This window comes from Talpa europaea, assembly GCF_964194135.1.
Source record: "Talpa europaea genome assembly, chromosome: 16".
Taxonomy (NCBI): Eukaryota; Metazoa; Chordata; class Mammalia; order Eulipotyphla; family Talpidae; genus Talpa; species Talpa europaea.
Window position 1 is genome coordinate 8,212,133 of NC_140084.1, and position 15,234 is coordinate 8,227,366.

The 15,234-nt window shown below is 38.3% G+C and overlaps 1 protein-coding gene across 3 annotated transcripts in view; it reads left to right on the forward strand.

The window, feature by feature from the left end:
- NFAT5 (nuclear factor of activated T cells 5) overlaps nucleotides 1-15,234 on the forward strand; it is a gene marked incomplete at both ends in the record, with an annotated part of 102,551 nt that overhangs the window by 40,381 nt on the left and 46,936 nt on the right. For all 3 annotated transcript variants that reach the window (XM_084257193.1, XM_084257194.1, XM_084257195.1), the window contains one exon: nucleotides 11,571-11,696. In XM_084257193.1, the coding sequence (XP_084113319.1) occupies nucleotides 11,571-11,696 (126 nt within the window). The remainder of the gene's footprint in view (nucleotides 1-11,570; nucleotides 11,697-15,234) is intronic.

The following is a 15,234-nucleotide window of genomic DNA, read 5'->3' on the forward strand; positions in this document are numbered from 1 at the left end:
GCCTTGTGTGATGCTAAGCAGTTAAGGATTTTATCCTTTAGCACAAAAGGAGCCTTTTTTTTTTTTATTTATTTGTTTTGTTTATACATGCACTGGGTACAGTCAGAAGTGCGGGAGGGTGAGAGAATTCACCAGAGCCAGAGCGGGGAGCAGAGCAGGCAGAAGGACCGAAGTACACTGCTGAGGGGAGCAGCGGGCGGCAGGAGAGGTCTGCGCGCCATGTGGGACCCTCCTCAGGTGGCCGGGGAACAGCCGGGGATCGAACCGGCGCCGCAGAGGCTGCGGGCAGCTTCGCAACCCAGCGCTCAACCGCTGAGCCACCAGGGAGGCCCCACAAAAGGAGCCTTTAAGGAAAGAAATAATAAGCTCAGACCTATATTTAAGGAAGACCATCTTGCCAGGTATATACAAAACAGACCAGATTCTAGAGAGAAAAAGGTTTTTACAATAAGAAAGCAAAAGTAGGAAACAGTGAGTTCCACAACCAAGACAGTGGCAGTGAGGAGGACAGATAGGACATGAATTTAAAAATGTTCAGGAAATTGATGAACTGAATTAGATGACTGGTGTTGGGAGAGGGTGGGGGTGGAGAAAAGGGAAGAGTTCCAAGCAGCTCATAGGAATTTTGGCTCAGGAAAACTGATGGATGATAGGATCATTTCCCATGAAAGCCAGTAGAGCAGTAACAATAAATATGGAAAGACAATTCAGTTTTGGGGGGGGGGGGTTTGGGCATACAGAAATACTTTATTTTTATTTATATATATTTTACATCACTTCATTTTTTTAAAAAATAATTATTTATTTATGCATAGAAGAGCTGGGGTACAGGCCAGAGGTGCGGGGGTGAGAGGATTCACCAGAGACAGAGTGGAGATCAGAACAGGTGGATCTACTGAAATACACTGCTGAGGGGAGCAGCAGGTGAGACAGGAGAGGTCTGCTGCACCATCTGGGTCAGCTTCCTGGCTGGGGAATTAAACTCGTGCTGCAGTGGTTGCTGATAGCTTCATAGTGCTGAGACTTAACCCCTTGCACCACCAGGGAGGCCCTGCTATGCAAATTTTTAAAGGATGGATAATAATCTGTGAAACTAATACCAAGTTTTTCACTGACCATAACACTAATTTCCCATATGTACTCTATCCTTGACACTATCATATTGCTATACATCATTTTTATATCTATTTCCTTTCTCTCTGATTAGTTGAAAACTTTTCAGAAACTGGCATTTCTTCTTAGAAGGCTAAAGTTTAGCAGTACCCTACTTATACTCAGTTTGGTGAAGAGGTTACCGATACACTAGGGAAAGCTGTTGGGTAATACTTCTAAGTTATGAAATAAGTGCCACGAAAATTTCTAATTTTCGTAACATTGCTAATAAATAACAACTAATGTATCATCATTATGGTGTAACATTGAACCTGCTACAGAATGAAGCATAGTTCAGTAAATATTCTCATTTATTCATAAAGTCATTCACTCAAATATTTACTGCCTGTTTTATGCCAAGCACTGTTCTAGGTCTTGGAAATATATCAATGACAAGTGTGGGAGGGTGAGAGGATTCACCAGAGACAGATTGGGGAACAGAACAGGCAGACTGACTGAAATCCAATGCTGAGGGGAGCAGCAAGTGAGCCAGGAGAGGTCTGCTGCTCCATGTGGGTTGCTCCCTGGCAGGCCGGGGATCGAACTCATGCTGCAGAGGCTGCGGATTGCTTAATAGTGTGGTGCTTAACCCCTTGCGCCACCAGGGAGGCACAGAGGTTTTTTTTTTTTAAAGATTATTTATTTATTTATTATAGAGGCATGTTTTTATTTGTTTGTTTGTTTTTTGTTTATACATGCACTGGGTACAGTCAGAAGCGCGGGAGGGTGAGAGAATTCACCACAGCCAGAGCGGGGAGCAGAGCAGGCAGAAGGACCGAAGTACACTGCCGAGGGGAGCAGTGGCAGCAGGAGAGGTCTGCGCACCATGTGGGACCCTCCTCCGGTGGCCGGGAAGCAGCCTGGGATGGAACCAGTGCTGCAGAGGCTGCGGGCAGCTTCGCAACCCAGCGCTGAACCGCTGCACCACTGGGGAGGCCCTATTTTTATTTATTTTTGCATAGAAGAGCTGTGGTATAGATCAGAGACAGTGGGGAGCAAGAGCAGACGGATGTACTGAAATACACTGTTAATAGGAGTAACAGGCGAGACAGGAGAGGGCTGCTGCTCCACATGTGGGTTAGCTCCACTCAGGCTGTGGAGGTGATAATGCTGAATAATTGTGGAGTTTTTAAGTAAAAATTAATTGTACCAGAAAAAAAAAGCAAAGAACATGCTATATTAAAGCAATTGTAGGGCCTCTTCAGTGGTGCAGTGGTTGAGTGCTGGGTTGCGAAGCTGCCCGCAGCCTCTGCAGCGCCGGTTCGACCCCCAGCTGCCGGGCGAGGGTTCCACATGGTGCGCAGACCTCTCCTGCCGTGCCCACTGCTCCTCTCAGCAGGGTACTTCGGTCCTTCTGCCTGTTCTGCTCCCAGCTCTGGCTCTGGTGAATTCGCTCACTCTCCCGCTCTTCTGATTGTACCCAGTGTTTATATAAATAAGGAAATAAATCTTTAAAATAAATAAATAAACAAACAAATAAATAAAGCGATTGTAGAACTCAAGTTAGTTTTCTTACTCCCTGTCTGATACAATTTATACTGGTATATATTATTTGAAATTACCTTAAAATACTAGATTATTTTAGAAAAACATAACATTCAGAAAGAAGTGTTATGATCAAATCAATATGTAACAACAATCCAGTAAATTGACTTAAACATAGTTGAGCAAAATTTGTTAAAACTAAGCATCACTGCCAGTTATTCTTGGACTTAATAATCTTTTAGAAACCAAATATCCAGAAGACCTGCCACCAGTACATTTTTCCAGTGGAGATGCCAAGTATGACGACTGTCAAGCTTGAAGTGTTTTTAACAGAATGAATGCTGCCCTAATGCAGAACTATGTTGGCACAATAGAGGTGCCAGGCATTTTGTTTTAGAATGTCTGAGAAGCCATTGCTTTGTTTTTTTTTAAGATTTATTTATTTATTTACACAAGCACTGGGTACAGTCAGAAGCATGGGAGAGTGAGAGAATTCAGAGGGGAGAGCAGAACAGGCAGACTGACTAAGTACACTGCTGAGGGGAGCAGCGGGTGGCAGGAGAGGTCTGCGCGCCATGTGGCACCCTCACCCAGCAGCCGGGGATTGAACCGGTGTTGCAGAGGCCACAGGCAGCCTCGCAACCCAGCGCTCAACCGCTGCGCCACCGGGGAGGCCCGGGATTGACAGTTTTTTGAGATCGTTAACAGAGAGTTAAATGAGTCAGATAATTAGTTCCCATTTGCAAGGACAGTATTTTAACTTTTTTGCTACTAAACTAACTTTGTATTTAGATTGGGGAAAAAAGTAAATCCCATTTTTTAAACAAGGAACAGATGTTTACAAATAGATATGTTTGGATTATAGTGTTTGCATCCGGTATCAGGGATCATTCACTATTTGAGTAACTAGTATCTGTTCTGAGGATTAATTTGGTTTTTGTTAAAAATTTTAATCATTCCCAACACTAAAGTACCATTTTACCACAGATATTTTGGGCTCGCTACTTGCTTGATGGTTGAACAAAACATTTTTATTTTTTTGAACAAAAACATTTTATTTATAGAGCCCTGTTCTCCCTTTTTATTGTTCATGTCTGCATAGATTGTCAATAGTATTAGTTGTATACAACTTTATTCATTTTGTTACCTCAAAATAAATAATATAGTTTTCAGAAAAGTCATAAAGTGGATGGGCTTTCACACTATTCTGGCCTTTATTTTCTGACTATAAAGCAGTTGAACATTGAATGCAGCTATGAGATCAACAAAGGTGAGGTAGGGATAAAAGTTCCAAAAGAGGAATAATAACTTAAAATTTTTTTTAACTTAAAATTTTTTATTTTTATTTTTTTAATAAGCTCACAGAGCTATCATTTTTTTTTTTAAAGATTTATTTATATATTTATACATATAAGCACTGGGTACAGTCAGAAGCGCGGGAGGGTGAGAGAATTCACTAGAGCCAGAGCAGGGAGGAGAGCAGGCAGAAGGACGGTAGGCAGCAGGCGGCAGGAAAGGTCTGCGCGCCATGTGGGACCCTCGAGGCTCCAGTGGCCGGGGAGCAGCCGGGGATCGAACCGGCGCTGCAGCGTCTGCAGGCAGCTTCGCAACCCAGCGCTCAACTGCTGTGCCACCGGGGAGGCCCCTATCATCTTTTTTTTTTTAAAGATTTATTTCTGCATACAAGAACTGGGGTACAGGCCAAAGGTGTAGGGGGTGAGAGGATTCACAAGAGACAGAGTGGGAGCAGAACAGGCAGATCTACTGAAATACACTGCTGTGGGGAGTAGTGGGTGAGTCGGAGAGGTCTGATACACCATGTGGGTCACCTCCATGGCCGGGGATCAAACTCATGCTGCAGTGGCTGTGGACAGCTTCACAGTGCTGCATCTTAACCCCTTGCACCATCAGGGAGGCCCCTAACTTAGAACTGTTTTTAATAGATCATCTTTTTTTTTTTTTTAAAGATTTATTTATTTATTTATACAAGACTGCGTACAGTCAGAAGCGTGGGAGGGTGAGAGAATTCGCCAGAGCGGGGAACAGAACATGCAGACTGACAAAATACACTGCTGAGGGGAGCAGCAGGCGCGGCATGAGAGGTCTGCGCACCATGTGGGACCCTCGCCTGCTGGCCAGGGATTAAATCAGTGCTGCAGAGGCTGCAGGCAGCTTTGCAGCCCAGTGCTCAACCGCTGTGCCACTGGGGAGGTCCAACAGATCATCTTTTTTATGCCTTAAAGCAACTCTGTGAGGCAGTGCACAACCCATGGGTAACTTGTATTGAATGTATTGATTTGATTTGATTACATATTTTAGTAAAAAGAACTTCCATTAGTCTCCTCTTCAGCCCACCTTATTTCTGCTCCTCTTTTCTCCCCATCAAAAGAAACATGTCCTACACGTTATCATTCTCTTCATTGTGTTTTATCACATGTATTTCTTTTTTTTTCTTTTTCTTTTTTAAAGATTTATTTATTTATTTATGCATGCAAGAACTGGGGTATAGACCAGAGGTTCCTGAGGTGAGAGGATTCACCAGAGACAGAGTGGGGAGCAGAACAGGCAGATCTACTGAAATACACTGCTGAGGGGAGCAGTGGGCGAGACAGGGGAGGTCTGCTGCACCATGTGGGTTGCTCCCTGACTGGGGATCAAACTTGTGCTACAGAGGCTGCGGATATCTTCATAGTGATGTTCTTAACCCCTTGCGCCACCAGGGAGGCCCCACATATATTTCTTATTAACTGCATAAACCTCGAATTCTTTATTACTAAAATCTGCCTCACAAAGCTCTTTTGAAATTAAGTGAGAAAAGGTACAATTGCCTACCTCCCTGTCACATGCTCAGTAAATTATAGCTATAATTGTATTATTAATGCTGTTATTTTGCTGAGAGAGAACAAGAAAAAAAAATTACGTTTTTTTTTTTCTTAGCTGTTTTCTTTGTTTTATCTCCCTGGACTCTTAAGGGGAAAAGTGAGAATATGGGGGTTGAAGTCTTTTTATCTTTTCCTGCAACTGAGCAACTTGCAGAATAAAGCAAATTTGGGGGCCTCCCCGGTGGCGCAGCGGTTGAGCGCTGGGTTGCGAAGCTGCCCGCGGCCTCTGCGGCGCCGGTTCGATCCCCGGCTGCTCCCCGGCCACCAGAGGAGGGTCCCACATGGCGCGCAGACCTCTCCTGCCGCCCGCTGCTCCCCTCAGCAGTGTACTTCGGTCCTTCTGCCTGCTCTGCTCCCCGCTCTGGCTCTGGTGAATTCTCTCACCCTCCCGCGCTTCTGACTGTACCCAGTGCATGTATAAACAAAAAACAAACAAACAAACCAGCAAACAAATAAAAATAAAGCATGCCTCTATAAAAAAAAAAAAAAAAAAAAAAAACTTTAAAAAAAAAATAAAGCAAATTTGGGCAATCAGTATTTATTGGACAGTTTCCATCTGAGAAGGAAAATAAAAGTTGTACAATTAAGTTACCAATTTTTCCTTTCTTTTTCACTGCCTTGCACCCTGAGGATAGGATGTCTGTCTGTCTTCTTTGAACTTGATGCAGAATGATGAAACTCTCATCCCTCATAGTCAGTGTTGAAGAATAAAGGACTGAATTGACCCAGCAATAATCAGTGACATAATAGATCAATTAGAGTTTACTGAACAACCAAACAAACAAGGGAGTCAGTTAGCTTATTTTTACAATGTTCACCTTTCTAACCAACATTGGAAAGTATTAGTTTGCTTTTAATATTTGAAAATGATTTCATTCTTCATTTTTTCTTTCCCACTAATTACCCTTTGCTATTGCACCAACATAAGATACATTCTTTGTTTTCTTGGCTTATTCCTCTGTCTGCCTAATTTCTTTCTTCATATACTTATGTTAATAAGTTACTTGTTAAATCACATTTGCCTTAGTTTTCTACTACAGCAGTATATGATTTCCGCCTATGCTCTGAATGTCAAAGTGAAGAAATTCAATGAATTGTGGGTAAACCAAGGGAGTAGTAACTATGACTCTCTTAAGGTAGCCAAATGTCTTGTCATCTAATTAGTGATACGCAAGAATGGATGATTGAGATTCCCACTGTCCCTGCCTTCTATCCAGCAAAACTATTTGTTTGGTAAAATCAACAGGGAAAGAAGACAAAAAAAGAACTCACTGGAATTTTGTTCAACTAATAATTCATAATTAACTAGTAAGTGAGTTGATTAGATAGTGTTATCGCACAAATCATTAGCTATATTAATAGAAAAATATATAAGACAACAAAAATATATCAGCCCAATCCTGGGAAAGAATTCCTTAGAAAAGAAAAGTGAAATCATCTTTCGATTTTAAGAAAAAAAAGTGTAAGTGTACATTGCACAAGAGTAGTTTTTATCAGCTGTTACTTTCTTACTAATTTTAACTTCATTCTAGCCATTCATGATCTGTGATGAATTATGACATATGCTGTATCCCTCTTAAGGGTATTATTTGCAAATTCAGTATCTTTGGTCAAGTTGTTGATAGAGTAATGCTTTCCTCCAGGTTGAACTCATACATTTTTGGGTGTTGTTGCTTAGTCATTTATTAAGTCTATATTTCTTCTTCTTGCTCATAGTTACTTTTAAAGATTTTAAAATCATAAGTACTTTTAAAATTTTTAAAGATCAGATATTTCACTGAATTTATGTAAGTATGTTTGTGGCATTTTCCCTGATCCCTCAGAGAAGATTCTCAAAAAACAAGTTAGATTAGTTTGCAGGTTTCATAATTTCAATTGTCACAAATAGAAGTTATGTGAAGAGGTATTTTTGTCCATGAAGTTTGTTAGGAACATTGCTTGCTCTCTTGCTCTTGGGCAATTCTCACTTGTGTTTATTCTATTTCCCTTTTTCTTTTTAAAAATAATTTTATTGATGTGTAATTTATATACTATAAAGTACACCCGTTTACAAGTATACAGGTTTAGTGATTACTGTTATATTTACAATGTTGTGTAACCATCACCATAATCTAATTTTAGGACATTTTTATTATCCCAAAAGAAACCTTGTAACTGTTCTCTGTATTTAAAAAATTGGATGTGATTTTTCTTTTGTTTTCTAAGGAAGTCTTCCTTTAGAAACAGCCTTTCTATTATGAAATTCCTGTTCTTTTTTCTCACTATCCTATGTTTATAAACCTAGAATTTCATTCTTTCTTTATCTACCTGACTTTAAAAAGTAACACAAGAAAATTTGATAGGATGATGTAACATTAAGTAGCCAACATTTACTTAGGAATATTTGTCATTTTCATGGATTTAGAGTACCAAGTGCACTCGCTCAGGAGTTCTTTCATTGGTTAGTGGAGACTGTTAAAGTGTTTGATTTGGATTGAGTTTAGGACTAAATGACAGTAATATTCACAACATAATTTATATTCCTTTAATCTTTTTGTGTCTTAAGAGAAAGGCCAGTGTATGTATGTCAGATTGTACAGGTATAACTTGAAAGGAATATCGAGATATGGGGGTAAAAGTGAGGATTGAAATCTTAAAGAGTTTGTTTAAGTAACAGAGCCAACCCAGTTCTGCCTGAAATCTGAGCCTATTCTGGTAATGACTTTATTAACTGCTGCTTCCCTAGGATGACATGATAAAACTGCTAAGTTGTTTGAATTTTCCAAACACTTGAGTTAATCTGTTAACTCACCCCTTGCACCACCAGGGAGGCCCCCAGAAAATACCTTTAATGAGGAAACGAAGCTTTGTTTTCTATACCTTCCACTTGACTTTGCTTGTTACTTTGGGGCCAGGGGTTTCAGCTTATGGAGAAGGCTGATACATAATAAATTATATATTTAGTGACATTCTTTTTATTTTTGTTAGCATTGCTTTTATACCTTTAGTGTAGACTCAACTTTATAGCCTTCTTTGAGTAAGGTAGTGTCAGTCTACTGGGGTTTGTTTTTATCTATTTATTTTAGTGTTAGAGAAGTAGAGAAATGATCCTGGCCTTCTAGAAAGGTGCTATTAGTGATGGAGTATTACTAGGATAAGTTTTTCCCCTTGACATAAATGTATTTTGATAAATGCTTTCTCATTTCATCTAAGCTCATTGTTATTTTCAAATTTTCTATTAGTTTGTACAGGAAAAGTGGGCTTGTGTATATATGCTCTCTCTTATGTATAAGTAGCTTTTGTTTTCAGCATGAGTTGAGACTATTATATTAAAATTAATATCTAATGATAAGCATTTCTATTTCTCTTCTTCCCCATATGTTATTTGCTGCTTTTAGCATCATTTTAATAAGTTGAAAGTTTTTAGCTCAGGGCATATCATATTCAGACAGGTGTCTTAATTGCCAAATGTTTTTGAAGTTGAAAATTTCAAGTATAAGTAACAGGGTTTTTTCATAAGGGAATGTTAACTCATTGCTTTTGCTTTGAATGAAGATATTTAATATTACACCTTCTAATTTTAGCGTTCCCCACAGCTAGGATATGTACTTTAGTGATTAACTGGGAGGATCAAAGTATTTATGGATTCTGTAATCAGTTAACTAAAAGTATCATTACTGAGGATGAAATTACCTATAGTGCTACCTTTGTTTTTCTAACCACTTATACATGTAATTAATAATCTTCTTTAATTGTTAGAATATTGGGTTTCTTAAAATACAAGGCAAGTCCCAAACTCTGTGCCTTGGTTCTTTTGAAAATGGCATATGCTTCTTTTTTTTTTTTTAAGATTTATTTATTTATGCATATAAGAGCTGGGGTGCAGGCCAGAGGTGTGGCTGGGGAGAGAATTCACCAGAGACAGAGTGGGGAACAGAACAGGCAGACTGACTGAAGTACACTGCTGAGGGGAGTAGCGGGCTAGACAGGAGAGGTCTGCTGTACCATGTGGGTTGCTCCCTGGCCGGGGATTGAACTTGCGCTGCAGAGGCTGCAGGCAGCTTCGCAGCCCAACACTCAACCGCTGCCACCAGGGGAGGCCCCTTTTAGAGGATTTTTTGAGAATTATTTCTGTCTAAAACCATACAACAGTATATAAATGAATTTTTAAAAAAATATTTATGCATACAAGAACTGGGGTACAGGCCAGAGGTGCAGGGGTGGGAGGTACGAGGATTCAGAGACAGAGTGGAGAGCAGAATAAGCAGATCTAATGAAATATACTGCCGAGGGGAGCATCGGAGTCAGGAGAGGTCTGCTACACCACATAGGTAGCTCCCTGGCCATGGATCAAACTCGTGCTTCAGTGGCTGTGGATAGCTTCACAGTGCTGCGTCTTAACCTCTTGCACCACCAGGGAGACCTTATAAATGAATTTTTAAAGTAGGTATAAATTTAATTTATGGATGATTAAAGTATTATAAAATAATTTAAAATATATAATATTCCTTAATCTATGATAAAAAGGTATTCATAATCTAATTAGGCTTTATGCTTTCTGATTTGTGAGTATTCTATACTTGCCTTTCTAGAGTTGGAGATACCACAAAGAAGTATTTCTTTGAACTGTGAAATTCCTTTTTTAGCTTACTTAGAAGAGAAAAATGCATTATTAGAGGAAATTAGATATTTATTAAAAGGTGCTGGGTAAAAAGTATAGGAATAGACTAATGGTCTAGTTGAGGAAGGCAACTTGAAGCTGATATAGGCTGCCAAAGAGGGAGGAGGAGGAGGAAGAGCCAAAACTAGGGAGGGAAGGAGAAAACCTGACTTGTTGGTGGACTGTGGGTGTCTTGGTGGTAACTGCAATGTGGAAACAGCACTTGAATGGGGGGGGGGGCCTGTACTTATAATACTCAAACAATAATGTAAATCGGTGTTACCTCAATTAAAAAAAATAAAGCTGGTATACACTAGTATACCTTATTTCATATGTAGAGGAAAGGATGATAATGTTACATTCTTTTTTTTTTTTTCAAAAAATTTTTTTTTATAGAGGCATGTTATTTATTTATTTATTTGTTTGTTTGTTTGTTTTGTTTATACATGCACTGGGTACAGTCAGAAGTGCGGGAGGGTGAGAGAATTCACCAGAGCCAGAGCGGGGAGCAGAGCAGGCAGAAGGACCGAAGTACACTGCTGAGGGGAGCAGCGGGCGGCAGGAGAGGTCTGCGCACCATGTGGGACCCTCCTCCGGTGGCCGGGGAGCAGCCGGGGATCGAACTGGCGCTGCAGAGGCCGGGCAGCTTCGCAACCCAGCGCTCAACTGCTGCGCCACAGGGGAGGCCCGATAATGTTACATTCTTATGTTGCAAAGGAAGATATTGGACTATTTTGGGTTGTTTGACATTTCTTCCATTCTTTGTTTTATACAGTTTTTTTTTTTTTTAAATAGAGACATGTTTCTATTTATTTATTTGTTTGTTTGTTTGTTTGTTTTGTTTATACATGCACTGGGTACAGTCAGAAGCACGGGAGGGTGAGAGAATTCACCAGAGCCAGAGCAGGAAGCAGAGCAGGCAGAAGGACCAAAGCACACTGCTGGGGGGAGCAGTGGGCGGCAGGAGAGGTCTGCGCGCCATGTGGGACCCTCCTTCGGTGGCCGGGGGCAGCTGGGGATCGAACTGGCACCGTGGAGGCCGCGGGCAGCTTTGCAACCCAGTGCTCAACCGCTGCGCCACCGGGGAGGCCCTGTTTTATACAGTTTTAAAACTTGTTTTTGTTTGTTTGTTTTTTGGTGGGCACAGTCTTGAACGTAAGGGATAAAACCAAGAAATAAAAACAAGGGACAGAGCTAATAGAAAATTTATTCTTTAGTTCAATAAAATTGTACAGTGAATAAAAATCTGCTGATAATGCTTTGCAACAGTGATTACATAGAGTTGGGAGTGTCTGTTTTTGGTGTGTGCATACTATAGTTCTGTTTGTGAGTGAAAAAAAGATTAATTTCATGCTCATATATTAGTCTGTTATCTTATAGTCTTTTAAAATGTTTTCTTCCTTTCCCCACAGAATCTGTCTATGATCTTCTCCCAAAGGAGTTACAGTTACCTCCGTCTAGAGAAACATCTGTAGCATCAATGAGTCAGACAAGCGGTGGTGAGGCAGGCTCGCCTCCTCCGGCTGTAGTTGCTGCTGGTATGCATTTTATTTTACTTTATTAAAGAAAACAAAGTATTATCTGGCCAACATGAACAGTGCTGGCAACATTCATATCAAAAAGAGTGTGATTTGAGGGTTTGTTTTAGGAGGATTTAAAATACATATTTTTAATATTAAATTTTTTCAATATAATTTTCTTAATATAATTCTTATTTCTTAAATTTCACCCTGGTACATATTTTAGTACCATATCTAGAATAAACCTTTCCTTCAATGATGGAATAGCGGTTCAAGTTCATTTATTGACTGCACATTTAAAAAAGTTTGATACCAAACTATGGGTGGAGAACTAATTTGAGTCCCTATTTAGCTATTATTTTAAAAAGTTTGCTAATATCAAAAAATACTTTATTTTGTGTACACTGAAAACAGACTCAAACACTCATATTTCTCTTGTGTCTATTGCATGTTATTGTAACCTTTTTCCTAATTTAAAAACATGTAAATTATACTTATTTTAAATTCAGTTGAAAGCAATGGAAGATTTGAATGTAATATTTATATTAAGATATTTCATTATATCAAAAAATGTGGAAATATGTTTTAAATTTATCAAGTTTATTTTTGCTCAGCTCTCAAATCATGCACTTTATAATTATACAAAATTGGTTCAAATTTTGATTTTGAATCCCAATAAAAGATTGACAAGCTTATTCAGATAAGCTAATAGGAAAAAATCTTGATAAATTAGTAAGAATGCTTTCAGTAATATTAGATTGCCCAACTATAGCTCTTTTTTAGTGGGTTTATATCTGCCAAGTGTGTTGGGTTTTAAAAAAGGAAAAAAATAAGTATATTTATTCTGAAGTTTTATCTGTCCTAATTAGAGGTGTCTTACCTAATGTGATACCTCTCATCTTTAAAAATGGCACTTAAAGTCTATTAGAGATTTGTTTCTCATAAATTATTTTGTTAAAAAAAACAAACAAACAGTGAAGTGGAAGGTTGTGATTTAAATAAGATTATTGGTACTATAGTAGAACTTCAGATATTTTTCTCTTGATAAACAATGTACCATTAACCAATCTTTCCCCTGAACTGTGTAGCCCAATATGCAGCCTTCCTGGTTAAGGGCAGGGAAACTATAAATGTCGATGAAACTTACCAGCCCTGCTCACTGTTCATGTGTTGCCAGACATATTCTAACAGATTCTGTGGATTTAATTGTGAACATTTTAAAAATTCGTAAGATAATCTGGATTCACTTTATAGCCACAGGATTATCAAATGTCTCTGAATATTTTCCTGTAATTTAAAGTTTTAAATCTATTTTAAAAATTGTACCAGATAATAAAATAAGAAACAAATGTTTTTAATGAAGTATTTCACTTTAAATCCACAGGTAGAAATTGACTAACTGATTTCTTTTTTATCTTTTAAGATTTTTTTTTTTAAAGATATGTTGAAACTGCATAGAACTAAAAGTCTGTTTCTTCTGTGCTTTTTAACATCTGTTGATAGTAGATCCAGTTCCTTTTAAAAAGCTGAAAAAATAATTGGCTAGGTTTGGAAAAGAACACTTCCTTCTAAGTAATACCAAGCTCAATTTCAAAAGGTGTTATATATAAATATTGAAAGTTCTTGAATTTGGATCACTATTGGAATATTGATCCACCACATATTTGAGAAAATCTTGTCCAAATAAAGTAGGTGGAAAGCTCTGAATTGAAATATGAAAATGAAATAACTAACCAAACAAAGTGTTCCAAAGTAATAAATTCTTATTAGATGCAGAAGTTACTGACATTGTAAACATGACAAAGCGAATAAGGAGATAACCTTGACAGTTTTTCTTATATTCATATCTTGAAGGTTTCTGTGGTCTAAAACCACATCATTTGTAATTATTTTAAACATCAGTTTACATTTAGTAACCAATGTGGTCTTCTGATGTGTTATTGGTAGGCTGGAGTCTTCATATACCTTCATATACCTTTATAGATTAGAGAATTTAAATTAGAGAAGAAGGGCAATCACATATATATATATATATATATATATATAAAATTAGTCACTTTTTTATTTGGCATGTTAACATCCTAGTGATATGACTGTCAAAGAGAAATGTTTGGCGCAAATTACCAGTTACTCAGTATTTCCTGACCAAAAGTGTCTAGGGGAAAGGCACATAAATTTAGACTTCCATGAGTTGTTGTTGTTGTTTTTTATCTATAGCATTGGCTGTTTAAATATGAAACGCGTAAATATGATGACTCTTGATGTAGTTAATTTCTTCAGAGTTTTGAAGGAGCCGGATTGGCTGCTATCAGGTATGAGGGCCTGGTGGGAACAGACTTCTAGTTCTGCCATAAAGGTTTGTGTTTCACAAGTTCTAAATCAATTTAAAATTTAGAGTCCGGGGATATAGGTATTCATGTATATACATTCTTTATTATTTATTAAAAGTGTATTTCTCGGATTCACCAATCTAGACTTTTTTCCTTTATAAATTACTAAAAGAATGAGTAAACATAATGCTGCTAATCCACAATCCAGAATATTGGATAAAAGAGTCCCTCAATCCTTTTTCTGCTTCTACACTACTCTCACTTTTATATACGCTCAACAATAACATCTTTTTATCTGGTAAGTCCCAGGATTAGGGGTGGGGAGACAAGGATTTGCTTCTCCTACACAGCCGCTCTCCATGTGGCCAAGTGTCAAAATCTGGGAGCTGTACCTGTGAATCACCGGTTTCAAATCTGTATTTCTCCCCATTGTTTTAAAAAACTTGTTTTTGTCCCACTGAAAAGGTGATGAAAAGAATTTCAGCTTCAGGGGCCTCCCTGGTGGCACAAGGGGTTAAGTCTCAGCATTATAAAGCTGTTGGCAGCCACTGTAGCATGAGTTCAATCCAGGCAAGGGAGGTGACCCACATGGCATAGCAGACCTCTCCTGCCTTGCCCACTGCTCACCTCAGCAGTGTATTTGACTAGATCTGCCTATTCTGGTCCCCACTCTCTCTGGTGAATCCTCTCACCCCCCGCACCTCTGGCCTATACCCTAGCTCTTGTATGTATAAATAAATCTTTAAAAGAAAAAAAGTTTGAGATTCAGTATGTAGATAAATGACATTTTAAGAAATAGACTTTCTGAGTAGTATTGTAGGTTCTCAGTATTTAAAACAGAGGACATTTTCCTAACACAGAAAGTTATGTGAATGACTTAATTATTTTGCAAAATAAGCAGTTGATCAAGAAGAAATACAAATCATGAAAGGATTCTTTTTGTTGTGGTGAATCCTATAGTATAAGTTATAAAGAACTAAAATGTAAATAGTATTTAGGAGAAACAAAAGTTTCATCAGAGTTTGGGGTATTTGAAGAGCTATAGTAGGTATTCTTTTTTTTTTTTAATAGTAGATATTCTTAAATAAGTATAGAAGTATAGTTCACACACCAATCAAGCATTGCCTTAAATCTACCTGTATGTTTATCCTTAGATTTACTTAATTTAGTTAAAAGAGGAAGTCTTTCATAGAAATGAATAATAAATTTTGGTATCATTTAAAAAT